Consider the following 23,265-nt stretch of genomic DNA (forward strand, 5'->3'; position numbering starts at 1 on the left):
AGCAAGGCCTAAAGAATCTGATCTACATTTACACTACATTTTTATTTTTGTTCAATAATGATGTATTAATTGATACCTATAGTCTAGCTATATTATAAAAGCCAAGTGGCCTCTGTGTGTGTGTATGTGTGTCTTCTTTATAACTGATAAACTGGACAGATCTAGCCTTTGCCTTTTGCAGTACTTACATATTTTGGGTCAAGGATCAGACTGGCCTAAACAGCTTATGGATACGACCAATACTTTTGGAGTTATTAGGTGTTTTTTAAATTACAATGGGCTCACAGTTGCAAAATGGGGGGGGGGGGGGATGTCAACAGGAACCGGGTCCAGCTGTGATCACACACTCACAAATTACAACATCTCTGGTTCAGACATATGGCATTTCTTTACTAAGCAAACAAAAAGATAGTTGAGTTCCAACATTTTGGCAGCAATAATTTAAATTATACACTGAATATTTGCAATGAAAAACTGATCAAAAACATCATCTTCCCTTCACTTGTGACAATTTTTACAGTTAAGGTAAAGACTATTTGATCCACATGATAAACCACGAAAACTACTAGACTGTCCCCTTTTTAAATAAAGTCTAATACCTGTATATTGGTCTCATAAGCCATGGGTTATGGTTTTAAAGGGGTCATATTTTTGCTAAACCCACTTTTATTAATCTTTGGTACATTTATTTGTGTATTTGGACCCTAATAGTTCCAAAAATTTGAATTTGAACCCTCCAGGTGCTGCGAACCTATCTTTATATTAATTTTGGCAAAAACTGAGTGGATTTCCTGGTTAATTTGTTACGTCTATAACTAGTTACATCACGACATTTGCACATATAAGGTCAAGACATCCAACAAACATTTCTCCGAGTATGACATAATTGTTTATCAGCAGCAGCGGTTGTAGTCCATACTGAAAATATGTCCAAACTTTGAGCCAATTAACTAAAATGTTCAGTTGTTGGTTGAACGGGACAGATCGGCACAGCCAACAACCTGGAGGGTGTGGGGTGGGAAATGGCTCATGTGCATTTAAAGGGCCAGCGCTCAAAACGACCTTTCTAGTGTCATTACTTGGAAACAGGGTTGAAGATGGACCTGTGGAGTTGAATTAACCCTTTCATGCATACTGGTCACTACAGTGGACAGTTCTTCTCCAGCTGTTCTCTTGTATATTCATGGGTTTTATTGTTTTAGTTCCATATCAGCCAACACAGTAAACACTTATGCATCATCCCATACAGTGCATTTCATACCGTTACTGTAACTATGCTGTTCTAGATAAACCTGATCTAGAGTAACATGTTTAAGTGTAAATCAACGAACAAAACATTTTTTTTTTTTTTTTTTTGCATATTATCTCCATGAAATGAATAATAACTAATATTAGAGTACGTTAAAATGTAGGAAAACATCCGATTAGCAGCATTAAAAATGTTTTTAATTCATACTTTTCCATATGACTTTCTGATATTAGGTTTTAAATACATGTTTCTTTGCTTCAAAAATTAAATGCATGGGGTCCGGCTGAGTGGACAGTTTTGTAACTCTTAAAAAAAAAAAAAAAAAACTGAATCACATGGTTTTTTCATGCCTAAACTGGAATAAAAACACACAAATATTTTGACCAAGGTTCTCATAATTGCATGAAAGGGTTAATGAAGAGTTCAGACCCAAGCAGAGCATTTACAGTTTATGTAGACCACAGGGAAATGTTGTAAAATGCGTGATTTCAATTTAAAAAAAAAAATAAAAGCAAAATATCACTCCTTTACACCGTCTTTTTCAGCTTGATGCTGAATGGTGATGAATGGTTAAGTATGTGGTGGGAGTTGCTTTTCTTTTTCATTTAGCAGAAGGCCAGGACTGAAAATGTGTAAACAGCATTTACCATTTTCTCAGCACTTTTCAACTGCCCTTTCTACGAGAAGAAAACATTTGCGACGTGTTGATGAATCTACAAGGTATTATTTAGTCACCTTTTATTGGGGTCAAAAGCAAGCAAGCTTTATCCAGAAAAAAAAAACATTTAAATAGTAAAATAAAAACACACTTTCTGAACATTCACAGGATTTCTGTTCTTAGGCACAAACACACCGACCCATGCCATCACAGAACTCTACAGGAATGAAGCACCTCCCTCTGCCTGTGATTGACAGGTCTGTTAAACAGGTGACAGGCTGAAGTGCCTCTGTGTTTTGATAAGAGTTGTGTCTTGCAGACAGAAGTGTACAATGCTGGCTGTGTTTGCTGTACTTGGACCCTTACATTCCACTGGTAATAAGAGTAACTGGACTGTTCTTCTTATTACTAAAGGAACGTCAGATTAGAAATACCTTCTCTATTCACTAGAACCCCTACAGTGTCTGATTACATTGTATTTTTAGTCGCACTGAGAGGAATCCAAACTGATCAATAGTAAAATGATCACATCTCATCCTCTTTGTGATCGATTCAATCATTAGGTTACATGAGGAATGTACGGGACAGAGAACCACAAAGCTGCTTTAATGGCCTTGAGAGTTAAAAGACTGTAAATAATGAAAAAATAAATTCTGTGGCAACACATTGTAAATCCATAATTGTGATTTTTCTAATAAAAAAACATGAAAACATCTTTTTTTTTAACCAACTTTTTCTTCTTTTGTTATATTTGTGGCTGGATGGGTGAAGTAAATGGGGGTATTGATTAAATTCTTTGAGAAACTCATCACTTTATTCTCCAACTTTTAAATGTTTTTCTACTTTGAACACCAGACTGAATGCTAAACAGCATTTCATTGTTGAGTATTTGTGCAGTGACAACAAACCAATGTTTTTCAGCCTTGGGGTCGGGATCCCACGTGGGGTCGCCTGGAGTTCAAATGGGGTCGCCTGAAATTTCTGGTAATTGATAAAAATTTTTGAAAAATTACTAATAAAATATATACTGTGAGTTGAGAGAGACAATCACAATACATAAAAGACATGACTGAAGCGGAAACTGAAGCACTGTGGTACTATTTATCTTTAAAATGTTCACTGTGGTCGGTTTAAGAGGCTGCAGCTCTTTCATAATTCATAGTTTGAGTTATTGTTTTTTTTGCAGCCTTGTAAATCCAAGCTGGACTGACTGTACATATCCTGACCAAGGAAAATAAAATTCTCACTTTGTGCAACAATCTCAACCTGGCTTTTCTGCCTCCGTCTATAATAAAATACATTATATAGCCTAAATGTCATCTAAAATTAACGTTTATTTGCAACATAATATAGCAAACTATTACATGATCAAAAACAAATAAATTTTAGCAAAAAAAAAGTCTCCGTTTTGAATGTCTGGGGTCGCCACAAATTTGTGATGTTAAAATGGGGTCACGAGCCAAAAAAGGTTGGAAACCACTGCAATAAACTGAATCTAATGAAATTTAAAAAAAAAAAAAAAAAAAAAAAGACGAAAAAAAAAGTAATGTTTGTAAACTCTTAAATGGTTAGTAGTGGCTGCACTTTCATTATTATTAGTTTATTAGTACTTTATTTTACCAGGTAAAATCAATTGAGAACAGCTTCTCATTTACAATGATGACCTGGCAAGAGGCCCCAACAGACAAAGACAAAGACAAAACAGCACAAGTGTTCAGAGAACGCAAACCTCCACCAAGCACCCCGAACGGTGTGCATGTGTGGATTGACTATTTCTTTTTAAATTAAACAGTTTCAAGGTTGTTCCATACAGCAGAACAAGTTGAAGCTTGGTACCAGTCATGTGTATGTCAAATTATATTAAATTCCAATCAATATTTGTTGAGTTATAATGAAAAATGTTGTAAATGGGATTTTTAATGTTAAATTGAAATGTCCACAGAGTACACATTCCACAGTGGATGTGGACAATTTTGTGCCAGATACAAGATATTGTTATCAGCTACAGGTGTATTAAATTGGAGGCGAATCAGAGTCGTTTTGAATTTTTTATGAATTTTCGAAAATTGCTCAATGATTAGAGATAGGAAAATTTGAGATTTTGTGATCTTGCTTTGACCTTGAACTTTGGCCTACTTGGCCCAAAATTTAATGGGTTGGTCCCAGGGCCTAGGCCTATCTGTGGGTACAATTTGGTTAAGATGGTTGTAATAGTTTTCCCTTAAAGTTGCTAACAAACAAACAAACATGCAAACAAACACACAAAGCGAAGTGATCACAATACCTCCCGGTGGAGGTAACAAAAGAAAAACAGATAAAAGGAAACAGTACAGATAAATCCAAGACCCGCAACCGATGGCGAAGAGACCATGAAGTTAGAAACAACATAAATAACTGCAACAGTCAACTAGGGAATGTTGTACTTTCTGTGTAAACATGGATAATAAATCTGTGACTAGTACAGTAAATACGAATAGAATGAACTAGATTTGCTTTGTTTTTTTGTTGTTTGGCTCATGTGTGCTGCACAATGTTGCTATTCATTGGAAGTATAGAATATCTGCCTAAAGATCAACACCTAGCAACATCCTGAACAGAAAAAAAACAAAGTGAAAATAGAAAATCCAGCCTGATGACAGGATTTCTGCAGGTAAATAAACCCCACACACCTAAAGGAAAGTCGGGTTATCATTAAATTAATTCACATACTGCTGTTGTTGCTGATAATAAAGTGTCATGTTGCAGTTTGCCAGTTTTTCATGCTTGTCATTCTTGCCTGTCTATCATTCTCATCTTTTTTAACTGTTTTGAAGGACTTGTCGATGGCATGTCACTTGCTCGGACTTGCCAGCAGGAGAACACCCTGAGGAGGTGAGCACGATGACGTCATGGAGGAGGGATTGGGTGTCACAAAAGATGACTCACAACGACACAGCTTCGGGAAAAGAAACTCCCTGAGAGTCGGTGCATACGTTACTTAATCTATACACACCCAGATTCAAGACACAGACACACAATGGTACACATATCTTGTTGTTCATGTTCTTTTCAGGTGGAGCACTGAAGAACTACCAGAGGTGTTTCAGTCACATTAAAGGGACACAGTGGCTTCATATTCCTGTTACATATCACGCACAGTTTCAGACAATATTATGCATAGATATAGTTTATTTTTTAAGATAATCAGTAAAATTAATATTTGAGAACATTGCCATTATATCAAATCCAATATCTTGTTTTGTGCATAAATGCTTTTCTATTGTTATGATGTTATGACAGTGGTGACAGATTTAATTTCCTAAATTTGTCTCAGTCATAAGAAATCATCCAATCGAACATGTACTAAAGGAAGAACTCTGCATGTGTGGAGTACATTTAATTAAGTTGATTTAATAATTGATAGGAGAGAAAAATGTTTTAAGTGAAGTGTTTATATGTTTGCACTTGTTTCTTTAAAAACAAATTTGATTGACAGCAACAAGAATGTTGTAAAAATATTTCCTCAGTATTTAATAAATGTAATCTCTGATGCAGCGTACAACCTGTTTTCGTCTTATATGGATGGATATTTTCACAGTCATTCAAATAAACACGTGCATTAACTTGAAGCAGCTGAGGGGGGAATGGTCGTAATAATATAGAGTTTGTTTGTCCAAGCCCGGTGTAACACGCCAAAGTAACCCCCCCCATCCAGACCAGTGGATGAGCTGGTCTTTAAAACAGGGGAAGCTCATCTTACGGTTCCATCATTAAAAGTGGTCGTATTATAGCAAAGCAATTAAAAATAAAAGGGATGCTTAATTAAGGCTGTTATGCTTCATCTATACCAGGGGTGGGCAACCTGTGGGTCCAGGGCCACATTTGGCTTTCGGGCCCTTTTCAAGCAGCTCCATGTGGCTTTGTCAAAAACATATGGAAACGGATAAGTTACTTTTTAGACATTTTGCTATTTCGGTCACAACGCAGTTATTCTGATGTTATGCGTATGTAAAAATATAGACAACACTCCAAAAAAATCTTAAATGTCAAATGTTTATGATTAAATGTTATTGGATCTTTGCCAATATTTTCAAAGCTGTTTATAGTAGTGTAATATAAGGTTTCATTGGTGGTTAATGGTTCATTCTTTATAAGATGAGACAGCAGGATGGAGACAGCAGGATTTCTTCTTAAAGCAGTGCTTTACTTTTCACATACCATAATTACTGCCCCAACACACTTCCTGAAAAACATCACCTCACATGACCGAACAAACCAATCAGGAGCTAACAGTACTTAAATCAGTAAATGTAAGTGATTTAGAAAGGCACATTCAATAGATTATTTTAGCTGCTTGTATACAACAAATGAAAATAATTAAATGTGTAAATAATAATTCTGCAAATATAATGTAAATAGTTATTTGGGTGCACACTGTCAATATATTTTTAACGCATACATGAATTCCCTGTGATTTATTCCACTGTTAAACCTTACATTTCTTCAGCATAATTTTTTTTAAACTTCTGGGCATTACAGTTGTTTATTCTCTGGCAACTATCTAATCACAGTGCCATCTTTGTAGTGTTGTATGTCAGATTACTCTATTTACTTTACCCAAAAATCCATCAGTAGTATTTGCTCACTATTATAAAATTATCACGACTTGATCAGGAGCAGTTTGTTGGTTTTACTGGTCACACAAGCAGCTGCATGAATGGAAATGTATTCAACATGAGACAAACGTAGGCTAATGTTAGCCTTTCATAACGTTAGCCGACTCGCACAGTTTAACTATTGGTGACAAAATCTCTTCTTCTTTAAATGTGCAGTCACATGACCAGTAGTTTAAACAGTGACTCATTCGGAAACCACCTTAAAACTTACCTCAGAATTATGTATTCCATGGAAGTAGGTTGTCTTGATGTGTCACTCACTTGGAAAATATTTATTCTGCCTTTCTCGCATTTCCAATAATCGCGCATCTTTCAATGAGATATGCAGTGACCTGTCAATCAACTGGGGTGGCACTGGCACCTGAGGTGTCCAATTAGGCTTCAGAGGTGGCCAGCACTAGTTAGCAGTATTTTACTCGGCATGACCCGCCCTACTCATCAGTCCTCATGCCTAAAGTTAACCAATGTAAACAGTGAAGGCAGTTAGCCAATTAGAGGCAGAGTAGGGCGGGTCATGGCTTCACCATCTGAGGAGAAAAAATGGGTAATTTGGCTCAGATACTACTGAATAATGCGCATCGGTTGGATTTAGAGGTGGGCATATGCAATACTGTCTGAGAAATAAGTAGCGCCGTATACCCTGGACTCCACCACTGATTATAACCACATGTTTTCCAGAGGTGAAAGTTCAGGCTGACCAGTTAATATGAAGCTAGGCTGTTGTAATAGATACAGTATGTGGTAGACCCAGGAAATGTCAGCAAAGTACATGCTTTTTTTTTGTTTTTTATTAAATAAGTGCCTATATTGCAAACATCATGATGCAACAGTTTTTTCAGATGCAGTTTTTTAAATTTTTATGGAATGTCCTTTTTGTATTAAGTTGTGAAACTCTTGTCCACAAATGTGGACAGAAAACCCATAGCTGGGTCTTAGGAGGAAGCTTGGAGCATCAGTTGCTTGAAACTTTCTTATATACCTTTTAGCAGCGATGGTCCATCACTAATGCCCTAATGCACCCCTATAACATCAGAGACGCATGGTTTTGAGCTAAGGGCTGATGGTCCCGCTGCTCTTTTGTCCTCTTTTGAAGATGTGACATCCATGATTTTACTTTCATGAATTGCTTTCACATTTTAATGCCTCGGACCACAGAACAGTTTTCCACTTTACCTCAGTCCATTTTAAAATATCTTTGGCCCAGAGACAGTGAAAGTGCTTCTGACTCATGTCCACAAATGGCCTTTTCTTTGTATGATAGAGCTTTAACTTGTGTTTTTGAATGGCACAGAATATTGTGTTCACAGTTTATGATTTCTGTGAATGTTCATGAGCTCATGCAGTGATTTCCATTACAGAATCATGCCTCATTTTATCCCCATGGTTTCAGATGGTCCAAAGACCATGGGGTTCAACACTGCTTTTCCTTGTAAACAGAGATGTCTCCATATAAACAGAATCTTTCTTATATTATGTACCCTGTGTGATGAGACATTCAAAGTCCTCCCAATTTTGTGCTGAGAAGTATTATTCTCTCATTATTCCAGAATTTGCACTTTTCCACAGACTGGTTGACATGATTATTTGGTCCATATTCTTCCCATTGTTTTTTTTTTTTTTTTCATCCCTGGTCTTTTGTTGCTTATATCCCAACTTTTTTGAGACATGATGCTCCTCAAATACAAAATTACCTTTTTTAATGATACATTTTCTCAGCTTAAACATTTTATATGTTTTCCTTGCCTTACTGGGAACATAATTCCAGTGGTTTCCAACCATTTTTGGCTCATGACCCCATTTTAACATCACAAATTCCTGACGACCCCAGACATTCAAAACGGAGACTTTTTTTTTGCTAAAATTAATTTGTTTTTGATCATGTAATAGTTTGTAATACTATGTTGAAAATAAATGTTAATTTTAGATGACATTTAGGCTATATAATGTATTTTATTATGGATGAAGGCAGAAAAGCCAGGTTGAGATTACTGCACAAAGTGAGAATTTTAGGATATGTGCAGTCAGTCGAGCTTGTATTTACAAGGCTGCAAATTAAAACTGAAAAAAAAAACAAGAACTCAAACTATAAATTATGAAAGAGCTGCAGCATCTTAAACTGACCACAATGAACATCTGAAAGATTTGAAAGATAAACAGTACCACAGTGCTTTAGTTTCAGCTTCAGTTTGTCATGTCTTTTATGTATTGTGATTGCCTCTCAACTCACCATCTATTTTTTTAATAAGTTTTTTTTATTTTTATCTTTATCAATTACTAGAAATTTCAGGCGACCCCATTTGAATTCCAGGGCACCCTATGTGGGGTCCCAACCCCAAGGTTGAAAAACACTGCAATATAGGTTTATGAGATTTTCAAATCATTCTTCGCTGTTTTTATGTACATTTTACACAGTGTTACAACATTGTTTGGGGGACTGGGGTTGTATGTGCAGGTATCCAGTTGTCAGGTCTCTTTTTGCACATTATGTACATGCCACCATCAGTAATAGGGCTGGTGTCATTTAGCAAAATGTTATCTAATGCCTCTAGTGAGTTTGCATGCAAACCTGGAGTGACCCAAGAAATGCTTCAGGGCTGATTGCTGAGATTCATGGCATATGGATGAGAGCCAGGTCTACACATTTCAGCACCTCTTAAAGGTTAAAATATTCTTCCTCTAACATCACCGCCTTAAAGGGAATGTTGGCATCTGGTTTACAAAAACCACCACCACTATCACTACCAACCAGATAGATTTTGAGAGAATTGGAATTGTAAATGAATATCATATTTTCAAGTCTCACCTTCAGGTTTACCTTCCAAGAAACATCAATGAAATGACATTTTAATGATGTTCAATAAAACAGCAAAATAATGCAAATGATCCAGCCAGGAAATCATCAAAACATCCAATGTAAGTAATTCAGGTAGTCTAGTAATCTTGTATTCAAAGTGTCACCTTAAAATGGCAGCAACATTCACAACTGAGTGGAAGGTTTCATGTTTTACATCAAAAAACGGCAGCGAAAAGTACAGTCTACTGATAAGACAACTGTGGAGAGCTACAACCTTTACAAATACGACAAGTGTTTGCAGTCTTGAATGTCAGCAGTCCAAATGTTGACAGTCTGTTTACCATAAGACTGTATGCTTTTTGTTACAATGGAGAACAAATGCAAATAAGGAAGCAGCAAAACACATTATTATTGCCTTTGTGGACCACTGTTAGAATTTGTTTTTGTACAATTCACTCAAATTGTATGTCACCGAAGCACTTCCAGCTTAAAATTCCACATTAACGTGAAGCATACATAAGTTGGGGATTCTGCTAGCTAACCATAATAGTGGAAGTGGAATCATGTGTTTTGTGCATTTAATCCATTTTGCAGTGACTAGATTAATGTGAGCTATGTTCTCTTATCTATATGAATTTATTTTATCTATATCATAATAGTGGAAGGTCTCAGAGTGTCTGTGTGTCTGTCTGTGTGTATATCTGAGCGGTTCTGCAAAACTGAGACGTTGAGGAATAGTTCCATCTCGACATTAAAAATCCATTTTCTTTAAAATGTCCTTTTTTAAAGTCAGGAGGGACTGATTTAATTCACGTTGCTAAGCACTTACCAGGGACAGGGACAGGAAGCAGCCTAGCACGTCAGGAGACAATGGGCACGATCACTGTTGTTTCATATGGTCTGCAGCAGAGGTTCCCAACCTTTTTTGGCTCGTGACCCCATTTTAACATCACAAATGTCTGGCAACTCCAGACATTCAAAATGGAGACTTTTTTTTTTTTTTTTGCTAAAATTTATTTGTTTTTGATCATGTAATAGTTTGCTATACTATGTTGTAAATAAACGTTAATTTTAGACCGCATTTAGTCTATATAATGTATATTATTAGGGACGGAGGCAGAAAAGCCTGGTGTAGATTACTGCAAAAAATGAGAATTTTATTTTCCTTGGTCAGGATATGTACAGTCAGTCCAGCTTGTATTTACAAGGCTGATAATTAATACTGAACAAACAATAACTCAAACTGTGAATTATGAAAAAGCTGCAGCATCCTAAACTGACCACAATGAACATTTGAAAGATGAACAGTACCACAGTGTTTCAGTTTCAGCTTCAGAGTTCATCATGTCTTTTATGTATTGTGATTGTCTCTCTAACCTCACCATATATTTTTTATTAGTAAGTTGTTATTTTTATTTTTATCAATTACTAGAAATTTCGGGCGACCTCATCTGAATTCCAGGCGACCCCATGTGGGGTCCCGACCCCAAGGTTGAAAAACACTGGTCTACAGACTATCTGCAAAGTGTAATACATATACAACAACTGTAAGTACAACAGTTTAAACAAGAAAAGCACTCGGAGAGCGCACACCTCTGCCAAGGCAGATCATTGGGCCCCCGTGCCCCCACCCCCCCACCGATCACCACCAAAATTTAATCATTTCTTCCTTGTGCCAGTATCAACATTTCCTGAAAATTTCATGAAAATCCATCCTTAACTTTTTTAGGTATCTTGCTAACAACAAACAAACAAACAAACACACACACACATGCATGCACGCACAAAAAGCAATCACAATACCTCCTGGCAGAGGTAATTGCTCTACAAACAAAAAATTAACAATATTTTTAACTTTTTGGCTATTTTTTTTTTCAGTTGGGATCCTTGCACAGCACTTTTTACTTTTTTTTGTGTGAACTGAAAGACTTTTTTTTTTTTAATGACCAGACAGATTTATTTACAAATGGCAAAAATGACAAAAAATTACAAAAAAAAAAAAAAAGAAATACCCTTAACTTTTTGTTTGTAGTGTATACAGTATATGAAAAATTATTTATTGAATAAAATATCAAAATCTACTGCATTTTGAGTGGATTTATCCTCAGGAATTTCAGCTAGTTTTATATACTGGTGTGAGTCTGGGATTTGCCTTCAAATGTGGCTTATATTCTTGCTCCCACAGTCTAAGAAACAAAAACCAGGAGATGAGTCCAGATGAATCATATGCAATTGATTCACCACTTGGTGTAATTTGACACCTTTGATTCAGTCCGCTGTTCTTAATCTTGAAGTAGTCACCAAAGCCTCTAAGTCTGTCACTATCTTCATTTTCGTCAGTGTGAACTTTGCACCGACAGAGAGTAGAGGCGTGGCTAAAAGGCTCAAACAGGTTTATGACTGCCTGTGAGCAAGTTTCAAACTAGACAATTTGCATGTCAAAACTGGAACACACACCCTCTATCTGCAGACTGCTTATCATGTTCAGACACCTCCTTGTCTTTGTTTCTTCCAGCTGGCAGTCGGCAGCTTTCTCACATACTGAGATCCTAAGATGAAAAGACATATCTGAGTGGGATATTGTGGGAGCAGTGGAAAGAAAAGAAGTTCATTATCTAAATGTAAGTCATTGTTATTGGATGTAACATAATAATCTGACTAGTTCACGAAACTTTTACAGCTTTTAATAGTTTGTTAAAAAAAAAAAAACACATCAGCCCTGTTTGTTAAATGGAATATTAAACAGTGGCATTTCAACTACATTCTCTGAACAGTGGGAGGTTTTTGATTCTCTTGTAAAAAATGCTGTTTGTAGATTGTATGATATGTAGTGTGAGATATGATTAAAAGGCAAAAACAGATATCCAGTTGTGACATGAATGTGTAAATGAGAGAAATAGTTTAGACTGACCTCACTCGAAAGCAATGAGATCATACAGTTAATAATCACAGCAGCAGAGTGTGTATGAGTAAGAATACAGATACCAGAACTCACTTAAAGGTTATTAAAATATTAAACAGACAGAGTCTATGCAACATGGTTTATATGTACCGGATTAAAGTGGAGCCTTAACCTGAGAGGAAAGTGACCTCATGGTTTTCACTGCTGTAATAGCAGTGAACGGTACATTTTTCACATAACACCGGCAGTAAAACCAACTGGCAGTGAAACGTTTACACAAACTATCACTTACAGTCGCAGAATTTAGGGGCTGCCATGTAGTAGTTGTGGGTTTTTTTTTACCTTCTAGACCTTCTAGAAAGACTTAAGAGTATCAAAACTTCTCTTTTTGTCCTCAGTTTTTGTCTGATAAAGCATTTCTGAGACATTAGATTTAGAATTGCATTTGCACTTTTAAACATATCTACAGATAATGTAAAATAGGTGCTATCTCCTTAACTCTTTTCACAATAAAAGCCTCTGCACTGTAAAAAATGACTGTAGAATTAACACCAAAAAGTTGTAAAATGGCAACATAAAATAACTGTAAGTGACAATACAAAGCAAAGTTGTTTATTTGAAAAGATTTTTGTGTTAACAATTGAATCAAATATAGCTGTAGTTTTTACAGGAAGAGTATGTTAACAAAACTAGATTTGTATGTAGAAATTATGTATTTCTATTGTTTTTAGAAAGTAAAACTGTACATTGAAAAAGGATGTGATGCCGTTTAAATTGCAAAGACCATAATGTTGAAATAACGGCCTGTTTGCTTTTTTTTTTTTTTTTAATAAAAAAGTTATAAAAAAGTAAGCATTTAACAATGTAACATTTTAAATTTGTAAATGGATGGGTTGGTAGACTTGGTAGAGCGGCTCGTCCAGTAACCAAAGGGTTGGTAGTTTGAATCCTGGCTCAGACTGTCCATATGTCAAAGTGTCCGTGGAAGACACTGAAGCCTAAATTGACCTGGTGACTTTGCACACCATGAAGGTGTAGAAAATGCACTGAATAAGTGCAGTCCATTTACCATTTAAATCCAGTGTTAAATCTACATGTTTAAAATGTTAATCTACATGTTACTCTGTAAATATGTTTACAGTTGGATGTGTTTTTTACAGTATTGTTCCGGAAACCACAGCTGCCAGTTTTTTTCTATAAAAACAACAGGATTTTTTTTACAGTGTGTTTCTTAAGATAACAGTGAGTTACAAGCTTTTATTTTACATAGCTATCAACCAAGCAAGCAAGGATTAATGTAATTTATTTCTCATGACAGAGGCTATGCAGGGTATTGCTGGATGTGGGCAAAATATTGGACAGAAATAATTTTCCAAGAATCAAGCCACATGATTTGTCATAACAAACGTCTCAGTCATTTCAATTGGACACAACACTTGTCCTAGATACAGGTGCAGCAGTCATATTTTCGCCTTAGGCATGCAGTGTCCTTAATTCCTGTCAGTGAACAGGTTCAGCTTCTATTAATGATGAGTCAGTATTCATGATGCGGCATGTTAAAACAAATCAAATTTCTCCATCGGAGCTGGTTATCGACTGTAAAAACAGTACACCATCATTACAGGTTTCTGACATTTGCTTGTTATGTACAGTATATCAGCCCGTGATGAAATCGATATGTTTTTGTGCCGTAAATGGTACTGGGATAGTCGAAGAACAAGTATAAACAAACGCAGGGAAGATGCACAAGAGCTTGTTTTGCTGCTCAAAGAAAATTCATAATGAGCATCCGTATGCTACAAAATATTCAGTATGACCTTCACAGAATTCAAAACAGGACTCATTAGTTTCCTGTTCTCAGAACCCTTATCATTTTGTGATACCTTTGTCATATTTTCCATGAATCACTGTTACTCATGAACTTTTGTCCTCCAACGCTATATCATATCCCTTAATAATCTGTAGAATAATTTACTGTTTATGTTGTACTTTCTTTGAAATCAGAATGTAACAGTAAAGATATCTGCCTTCTAACCACTTTTAGTGTTGAGACCGCCTGAAATCTTAAGGCAAGGTAAGTTTATTTACTTAGCAGACTTCATACACAAAGGCTTTTCAGTGCGCTTAAATAAAGGGAAGAAAAACATCCAGAGGAAGCAGAAATGTAGTGCCACACAGTTAAAAATAAACATGCTGAAAATAAAGGGAAAAAAGAACAAGCAATTACAATAGTGATAGTGATTACTGCACTGTTACTGCATTGTACTTACTCTGTTTTACATTTCTTTTCTGTATATAACGTACATGTTGATATACATATTCTTGAGTGTTTTTATATTTCAGTTTTAACTCATAAAGACCCAGTGCTATTTTGTGGCAGTTCCAAATTATAATTTTTTTCTACATTTAACTTTTCTTAAGTGACTTATCACCACTTATTATAAGATTATCCTTTGCATTTTGCGTTTTTTCAGTGAACATCAGGTATTTTCCTATATTCAATTCACTGATCATGTAGATGTTCATAAAAGCTCAGATTAAAGTTGATGGTTATTATATCAATAACAGTGAAAATGGGAGAAAAAGTGACTTTTTCAGGAAAATATATCAATAACTGAACATAAATCAAGTGTTTCCATGCACTGTCATCCAACTCCATGGGTTTTACTGGTGACTCAATGTTGTAATAGATGACGATGTTTCCACGTTCACTACGGAGCCTCTGAGCGTCCTAATGAGTCATATCTGATGACCATGAAAAGATGACAAACTGCATTTTACATCAATCACTTACATGCATTGATAGAATTTGTGGCTCTAAGGTTATTACACATTTTAGATCAGTAGATGCTTTTGGTTGCTGGTGTATATTTGGGTCTTTATTGTTTAATCTAGCCGAGAACTACCCGTAAGAAAAAATTCATTACATGTACATAATAACAATGAACATTCTTGAATCTTGAATAAAAGTGAATAATATATTGTGGTTCAATAAAAAAAAAATCAAAGGTCAGTTTACTAATTAGACTTATCTCAGGAAAAATGGCAGGTAAAAATCTTAGAAGAAATGCCTTCATTTGTACATTCTCTGTATTGCACAGCCCTGTCCTTGTGACATAGTGCAATTATTTTGCATCATTAAGCTTAAAAAGTAATTTTGCTTGTTGTTCAGTGTTTGTTTTCTCCAGGCCTCTTACATCATTGTCATTGATTTCCTTTTTTTTTAAAAAGGTCCTACTGCAGCAAGGTCCAGTAATGGATTCCTCACATTTTTCCCTGCTGTCTTCCTTGAGAGGAGAACTCAAAACTGAGGACTACATCCAGCCTCACTATAAGGAGGCTTACCGCCTGGCAATTGATCGTCTATTGAGCGGCGGCAGAGACAGTTACCAGGAGTTTCTTAAGGATGAGCGTGTTGGGAGTTTTCTCTCAGAGGAAGAGCTTGTATTCATCACCACAAACGCACAACAACCCCCACCTGAAAGTCACACAGAAGAAATCAATGGCCCTTCAGACAGTCAATCAAACAAATCATCATCAGGGACATACTGGCCGATGCTCTCTGATGTGGAAACACCAGATTTGGATTTAGGATGGCCAGAGGTCATGCATGAAAGGGTTCAGACGAATGTAGATCTGCTCTTTCACCCGCCGAGACAAAACAACCCTACAATCAAGGAGGTGATTCGGAAGCATATTCAGGATGCCAGACAGGTAATCATATTTGCCTTCACTCGAGGTCTGCTGTGCATTGTTCACGCTGATGTCATCACATGTTCAAATTAAAAACTGCACCTCTCACTTCTAAAGTATGTAGCAAGTGTTTTTCCCCCTCAAGGTACTTTCACAGACCTTAAGTGTTCTTTGTTTCTGAAAGGAGTGTTTGCTGAGGTTGTCATGGGAAAAATCTGGTTTTTCAGCCTACCACTATGAGAAGACAATGTGCAAATGATTAATAATACTTGCACCAAATTATACTGTCGGATCCTTTACACACCTCGAATGGCTCTGTGTTCACTGTGAATCATAAACTGGGTGCTGGGAATTAAAATTGAGTTTACTTGTATTCTGCTGCACTCCCTACTCATTAACTCGACAGCACATGCCCCACAGCCAGGTCCAGATGCAAACACTGGGACTAGAAAAATAACTGTTCCTCTCAGTTACATCCAGGGCTGCATAAAAAACATAAATTAAGCAAGGACGTTTGTCACAGTTCCCAAGAACAAGAGTGTTTTGTTTATGTGAAGAGCAATGGGCATGCGTCTCAGTTCCAAAATGAAGCCAATACAGACACATCTTAATCCTTTCATGCATGAATTATAAGAACCTTAGTCAATTTTTTTTTTTTCTTGAGTGAATTTATTCCTCTTTAGACATGAAAAAAGCAATGCAATTGAAATTTTTTATGAACCTATTTTTCATGGAGTTAAAAAAGTCCACTCAGCTGGACACCATGCATTTAATTTTTGAAGCAAAGAAACATGGATTTAAAAACGCAATAACAGAAAGTGACATACTGTGTGAAAACTATGAAATAAAAACATTTTTAATGCAGCTAATCTAATGTTTTCTGACATTTTAACATACTCTAATTCTAGTTATTACTAACTTCGTGGAGATAATATGCAAAAAATAAAAAATAAAAATTTGTTTAAGAACACTAAATTACAGTTTAATAACAATTAGCAATTGATTCACACTCAACCATGTTACTGCAGATCAAGTTTATCAAGAACAGCAAAGTTACAGTAATGGTAGGAATTGCAGTGTATGAAATGGTGCATGAACGTCCAATGTGTTGGCTGATATGCAACTAAAACAACAAAACCCATGAATATAGAAGAGAATAGCTGTAGAATAGCTGTACACTGTAGTGACCACTATGTATGAAAGGGTTAAAGTTGTAATACTACTGATGGCCTCTGGGGGTTGGTCCAGAAAACCCTGGCTCCCATAGACTAACACTAATCTTCTGAAAATAGTAAATCAGCCAGTTCAGTCTCTTTTGTTTTATTTGGTGCCTCTTACAAGTGATGGCTGGTCCTTTAAACATTCGTAAGATCTCAGATCAAATGGAATGCTATGATGTGTGTTGTGCTGAACTTTCAGGGCAGCTGTTTGTTTAATAAAATCATTTTGTTCCCTGGCACACTACTGTACTGTCTCCACTGTGGGTGTGGTTAATACTGTAGGTGTGCACTAATACAACTGTAAAATGACTTTGCTTGATGAAGTTTCCCATTTTACAGAGGTGTTAGCTTGTGTTTAGCATTAGCTCATCCCTGCACTTCTTTTTGTGCAAATACGATCACTTCTAGCCCCAGAAACCCAACCATGGTGACGACTAAATCATAAACTACTGGCTTCAAAACAGCAGCTCAAAAAGAAAAAAATGGTGATGTCATGGTTCTTATATCCATAAATTATATAGTCTATAACAGTGAAACTCGAAGTGGGCTCCGGAGCACCCCCAAGTGGTCCACGAGAGGATGTCATAAAAAGTCAAATTTATATCAGTATTTCTCAAATCACCCTCATTTGACTTCCAAAGGAAAGTCATGAGTACAGATAATTGTTTTCTAAATTAAAAGTGAATCAAATGTAGCCTAAATCAGCCTAAGAATAGACTTTTATTGAATTTGTCTATGCAAACCCACATTCTGCATCACTGTCTCTATACAGTTAGCTTACCTAGGTTGCCTATTGTCATATCAAAGACCTCTCGTGACTTGAGAATTGTGGTGGAAATGAAGTTGAATCGCTAACTAATCAGAAACCAAGAGTAAACAACACGAAGAGTGACTTGAACAGTTCTGAAATACGACAATGGATCGGTGACTGAAGAGAAAAGTTGGAGAAATGACGACCAGTGTTAGCAACAAGGTGCAAAGACATTCTGTTAGCATTTAGCTGTTAGCACCAATTGTAATATACTGCAGATTTAATTTGTGATATACAAAAAATAATAATATTGTAACATAAGCTGGGTTTTTTTTTAGGGTGGGAATGGGAAACATGCCAGCTGGTCAGGTGGTCCGTGAATTTCTTTTTGATGATAAAGTGGTCCTTGGTGTGAAAAAGTTTGAGAACCCCTCGTCTATAGTCAAGACCCAAATTCTGGAGTGGTACATGAATAAATAATTGCAAACACTGGACAGAATAAAATCTCCCATGGTTCACCCATTCTACTAAAAGAAATCCTACCATGCAGTAAACAGCTAATTACATGCTACTGGAAACTAGAATGATGTTGTTTTGTCGTTTTCAGTATTTTTAGACTCCCCGGATAAAGAAAATGGGTAAAACAAGTTCTAAAAACACACTGAAAAAGACTGTTCCAACACATACTCCACAAAATATGTGTTGACGATAAATTTATCATCTTTGTGCTGCAAAATCATTCATCCTTACCCTAACAGTTGATTTCTGCATTCACAGTTTTAGATATCAGTATGAGGTTTAGCTGGGATGTCTAAGTATTCATGTTTATACACTTAACGGGTCACTTATCTATAAAGGTCACCCCCACTGTAACACACTAAGCTTGTTGTGATTTGTTTGCCTTTTTCTCACAGGTCATTGCCATTGTGATGGATATATTCACCGATGTAGATCTTTTCAAAGAAATTGTTGATGCATCCAAACGAGGAGTTCCAGTATATGTGCTACTGAGTAATTTCCATTTGAAAAGTTTCCTCACAATGGCTGAAAAGCAGGACATAAACATTCAACAACTCAGGGTAAGTAAACACGCTTCTGAGTTCCCTCTCACCTTCTTTAAAACGCATTTTTCTGACATCAGACTTCTGTGGAAAATCCTCTTTGTTGTATTGTTTTAATTGAACGTCTCATTTAACTGAATGTCAAATACTAATCTAACTTCAGAACCTGGTTTTTCCTGTTTACAGGGTGGAGTTTCAATTATATAATGCATGTGGGCAAAAGACTAAAGATTAAAACACACCCTTCTAAGCCACCATTGAGTACATTCCACATACTAACAACAACTGCACAAATGCAACTGTTTTCATGTCTTCAAAATGACAACTGCACAAAACACTCACTCTTCTTCAGATGTTTTCTTAATGATTGATATGATGATAACACTGCTGTAAAATGTGACAGTGATTATTCTTTTCATTCTTTTCTTGTCATTTTCCTTTCACTGCTCTGACCATAGAATATGAGGGTGCGTGCTGTAAAAGGTCAGGAGTACCTCTGTCGATCAGGAGCTAAATTTCATGGGGCAATGGACCAGAAGTTTGTTTTAGTTGACTGCTACACAGCCATCTATGGCTCATACAGGTAAATGACCAGGACAGTAACATTTGGAATGGAACATTGTTGAAATACTGATGATATACCAGTTACTCCATTGAAAAAAGTCAATGACAAAACTTCTTTCGAAGACTTGGAGCAAAATAGGTTTTCCTCATCTAGTAGTTTTTGGATTCAACAATTTCTTTCCATTTACAATTTTGTTTTCTGTTTCAGCTTCACATGGTCTTATGAGAAGATTAATCTGAGTATGGTGCAGATCATCACAGGCCATCTGGTGCAGGCCTACGACGAGGAGTTTCGGACACTTTATGCTCGGTCAATTGTGCCAGTTGAGCTGTGCCCTCCAGAGGGCTTGTTCCAACACAATGGGTCTCAAGGACAACAGATTTTGCCAAAATGTGTCACAAATTCTGGCCCAAAACTGGAAAGGAATCATTTGAGGCACACACTGGACATGGTCTATCGAAAGACTTGTGAGAGGAGACTAAGCACAAAAGAATTTAATGAGGAACTCTGTGAAGAAGAAACACTTGGGCCTTTGGAGAATGGAATTGGTGTCCACACACAGATGCATGACTTACAATCTGCAGAGATGAATTACTTGAAAAGGCACAGCTATGCCGGGGAGAGACAGGATGGATGTATTCCACAAAATGTCCGGTCTAGAGCCAGCAACTGGAATATCTCTGGAGATACAGGGCCAAACAACTACCCCACGGACAATTATTTACACACATCACCAATATACAGAAGTCAACAAATACGTCAGTCGTACAATGGTAACGATAAGCACATCCTTGCAATGCAGCAGAACATGCCAACTCTGGATAATACATCCAAGTCATTTTTGCGCTCATGGAGGATTGAGTCATATCTAAACAATGCTGACATCCCATCTGGAGAGTCCAGTGACTATCTAGATCAGTTCGACCCGCTGGATAAAGCAAGTTCGTTCATGCAGGGAAGAATGAGGTCCTCCCTTGTTTTGAGGACACCCATACCAGAGCAAATAGAGCCAAATTGTTACATAAATAACTCCTCTGTTACTGCTAGCCACTTAACATCAAACTCTCCTTTGCATTACTCATCAATGCAGTGGAATCCAACAGCAACACCTGAAAACAGAATAAATAACCAAGAATTTAGATTTAAGAGACAAAGTCTGCAAATTTTAGATAACAATGAACACTATGGCCCAGAGAGAAATTCTTACCCCTCTGGTTATGCTAGCTTAGGCAGACCTAAAAATAGACAAATAATTACAAACCCTGACCTCATCACAGATAGCTGGCAGAAAAGGCACAGTGTAGCAGATCCGAGGTCTAATTCAGAATACATCCTTGAATCCCCCGGTCACATGTATTCGCCTTTTGCAAGAATACAAGCAAACAGAAATGCAGCAGGCATTAACGCACAGAATGGATCCCATGTGTCAAATCTGAATGAAGACCAAAGATCTGTCTCTCATTATGATGTCAAGAGCATCACAGGCACAAAGAGCCCTAGTACTCCTGTTTGGCAGGAGCCACCATCCAGAACACTGTCAGTGGCAGCCCTCGGTGTGAATGGTCCTGATCTACCAAATAAACCCAGCAGTACTCAACATTTTTCAAAGAAGGCATCCAGCAAAATAAAATCTTTATTGAACATACCAGAGAAAAAAGAGGGTTCATTGACAGTCTTGGAAACAGGAAGTCTCAAGTCTGGTGGCAGTGCAGACACCTTAACAGCTGAGGATGAAAGAAAGATTTCCGATCGAAGAGAACAGATTCGCCAAAGCATAAAAAGCTCAGTCAGGACTTCCTCGGGACTCCAGGGCAGACGTATAACTGAGGACCATCTGACTTCAAAACCTCGATTCAGAACTGAGGAGCACCCACATCAACCCCAGGTCTTTGCTGTCAACACCCCTCAAAAGAAGCATGTCAGTGCTGATAGGAACTTGAAGCCCAGCCTTGATGTAGGAAGCTGGAGGAACGACCGCTGTGCTGAAAACCGTGTGTACAGCAGATATGAACCTTTCTCTACATTTGAAAACAAACACTCACTACACACTTCACCCACTTTTAGAAACACGCAGCCTCAGGAGAAAACAAAAAGTCTCACAAGAGGTGCAGCTGCTGTTGAACACACCGCCACCAGACCTGCACGTGGACACCATGAAAATAAACTTGAAAAATTCTTTCAAAGAGTGGGGAATCTCATAAACAAGCATAAGTGAATGTGACATTGGGTACGGTTATGTGATGTTTTTTAAATCTGATTTATTTTTCCAGAAGAAATTAATTCGGAACTAAAGTATTTTCTCTTCAGTTTACATGGAAATGTTAAACCCAAATAAAGGTTTACATGAGGTATTAATGAGGCAGATAAGTGAGCAAAAGGGTTTGCGCTGCAGTGCTCACGTTGCCTTGTTCTCGCAGCCCTTCTGTTAGCTTAGCTTAGCATAGTCACTGCATTTCCATGGTCACATGTAGCCAGTTTTTTAAAGGTGATTTGTTGTCTTTTGTAAGTGAATCTTTCTGAAATCTGATTCTCCCTAATTATTTCTTTAGATCTGCGACTTACTGCACTCATACAATCTTGGGACTGTTGTGTTGACGGAAGTTGGAAAATCTTTTTGTTGGAAGGGATGCATGCACTAAATTAGCTTTGCTTTACCGTTTTAGCTTTGCATTAGTTTTTATTTCCCAAGATTTTATTACTGCAGTAAGTCACATCGCCATGATTTGAGCCTCAATTTGTGATCATATTGACCCCACCGGACTAAAGTAATGATTAGGGAGAATTGAATTTCACAAAGTCACTCATAAAATTCTACAAATCACCTATAAAAGCCTGGCTACATCTGACCATAGGAATGAAGCGATTATGCTAAACTAGGCTAAGCTAAGCTAACGGAAGGGCTGCGAGAACAAGGCAATTGGTGCACTGCAGTGCAAACTGTTTTGCCCACTTACCGAACTCATTAGTGCATGACAAATGTTTTAATAAAAAACAAGTGGTGAACTCTCCCTTCAGGGTTTTAGAGGCTGGTAGATCCCATCAAAATAGCCCACTGGAACGGTTTGGGTTGAGTAGACTGCATTGCATATTCTTCTGCCAGTGCAGCATGTGTGCATCATCGCGACAGGACAAGACAACGAGCATGTGCAGAATGGCAGGAATAAAGCCCAAACAGAATAAAGGGTTTACATGTCCGAGGACTAATTTAGTTCAGAATTAAAAGGGGATTAAACCGGTGACTTTATTTGGGTTTAGATTTAATCTGAACTATTCTTTTTCAACTGGAATAAGGTGTTTACATGGGCATCTGAAATAGGATCTAACGTTTAATCAGATTAAACCAGGAATATAACTTGTCATGTAAACGCACAGATTGTAACACATGACGTCAGTAGAGTTAAAAGACTCATTGAGCAGGTCTTATCGACTGTGTTCACTATGAAAAATAGCTAAAGCAAACACTGTTTACATTTTTTTTTTTTTTACCTTTGGTTATTTTATCGTACATTTGCACTGATTTTTAGTATTGGATGAATGTTGTTTTTATAAGAGAACATGCTGCAGATGAAACTGAAAATACCTCTCTCAACAAGTCTATGTGCTAACCCAACACTCCCACTATAGGGTATGCTGTCATAAAATGCTGCGAATATTATGAGTGGTAAATGTGGTCAAAGGTCAGAGGTACATTTTACTGTTGCTTTATTACTATAGTTG

The 23,265-nt window shown here is 36.9% G+C and overlaps 1 protein-coding gene and 1 long non-coding RNA gene across 2 annotated transcripts in view; one reads left to right on the forward strand and one right to left on the reverse strand.

The window, feature by feature from the left end:
• LOC115433715 (uncharacterized) overlaps nucleotides 1-15,123 on the reverse strand; it is a 36,886-nt gene extending 21,763 nt beyond the window's left edge. The window contains exon 1 of the long non-coding RNA XR_003937409.1: nucleotides 15,089-15,123. This is a non-coding gene — a long non-coding RNA (uncharacterized LOC115433715). The remainder of the gene's footprint in view (nucleotides 1-15,088) is intronic.
• Nucleotides 11,883-21,905, forward strand: fam83b (family with sequence similarity 83 member B). Its single transcript, XM_030155175.1, has 5 exons — nucleotides 11,883-11,977; nucleotides 15,490-15,972; nucleotides 18,837-19,001; nucleotides 19,442-19,566; nucleotides 19,756-21,905. Exons 2-5 carry the CDS (start codon nucleotides 15,514-15,516, stop codon nucleotides 21,761-21,763), a joined length of 2,757 nt encoding a protein of 918 aa, XP_030011035.1. The 5' UTR covers nucleotides 11,883-11,977; nucleotides 15,490-15,513; the 3' UTR covers nucleotides 21,764-21,905.
• The last annotated feature ends 1,360 nt before the right edge of the window (nucleotides 21,906-23,265 follow it).

The sequence above is a fragment of the Sphaeramia orbicularis genome, chromosome 15 (genome assembly GCF_902148855.1).
Source record: "Sphaeramia orbicularis chromosome 15, fSphaOr1.1, whole genome shotgun sequence".
Lineage (NCBI taxonomy): Eukaryota > Metazoa > Chordata > Actinopteri > Kurtiformes > Apogonidae > Sphaeramia > Sphaeramia orbicularis.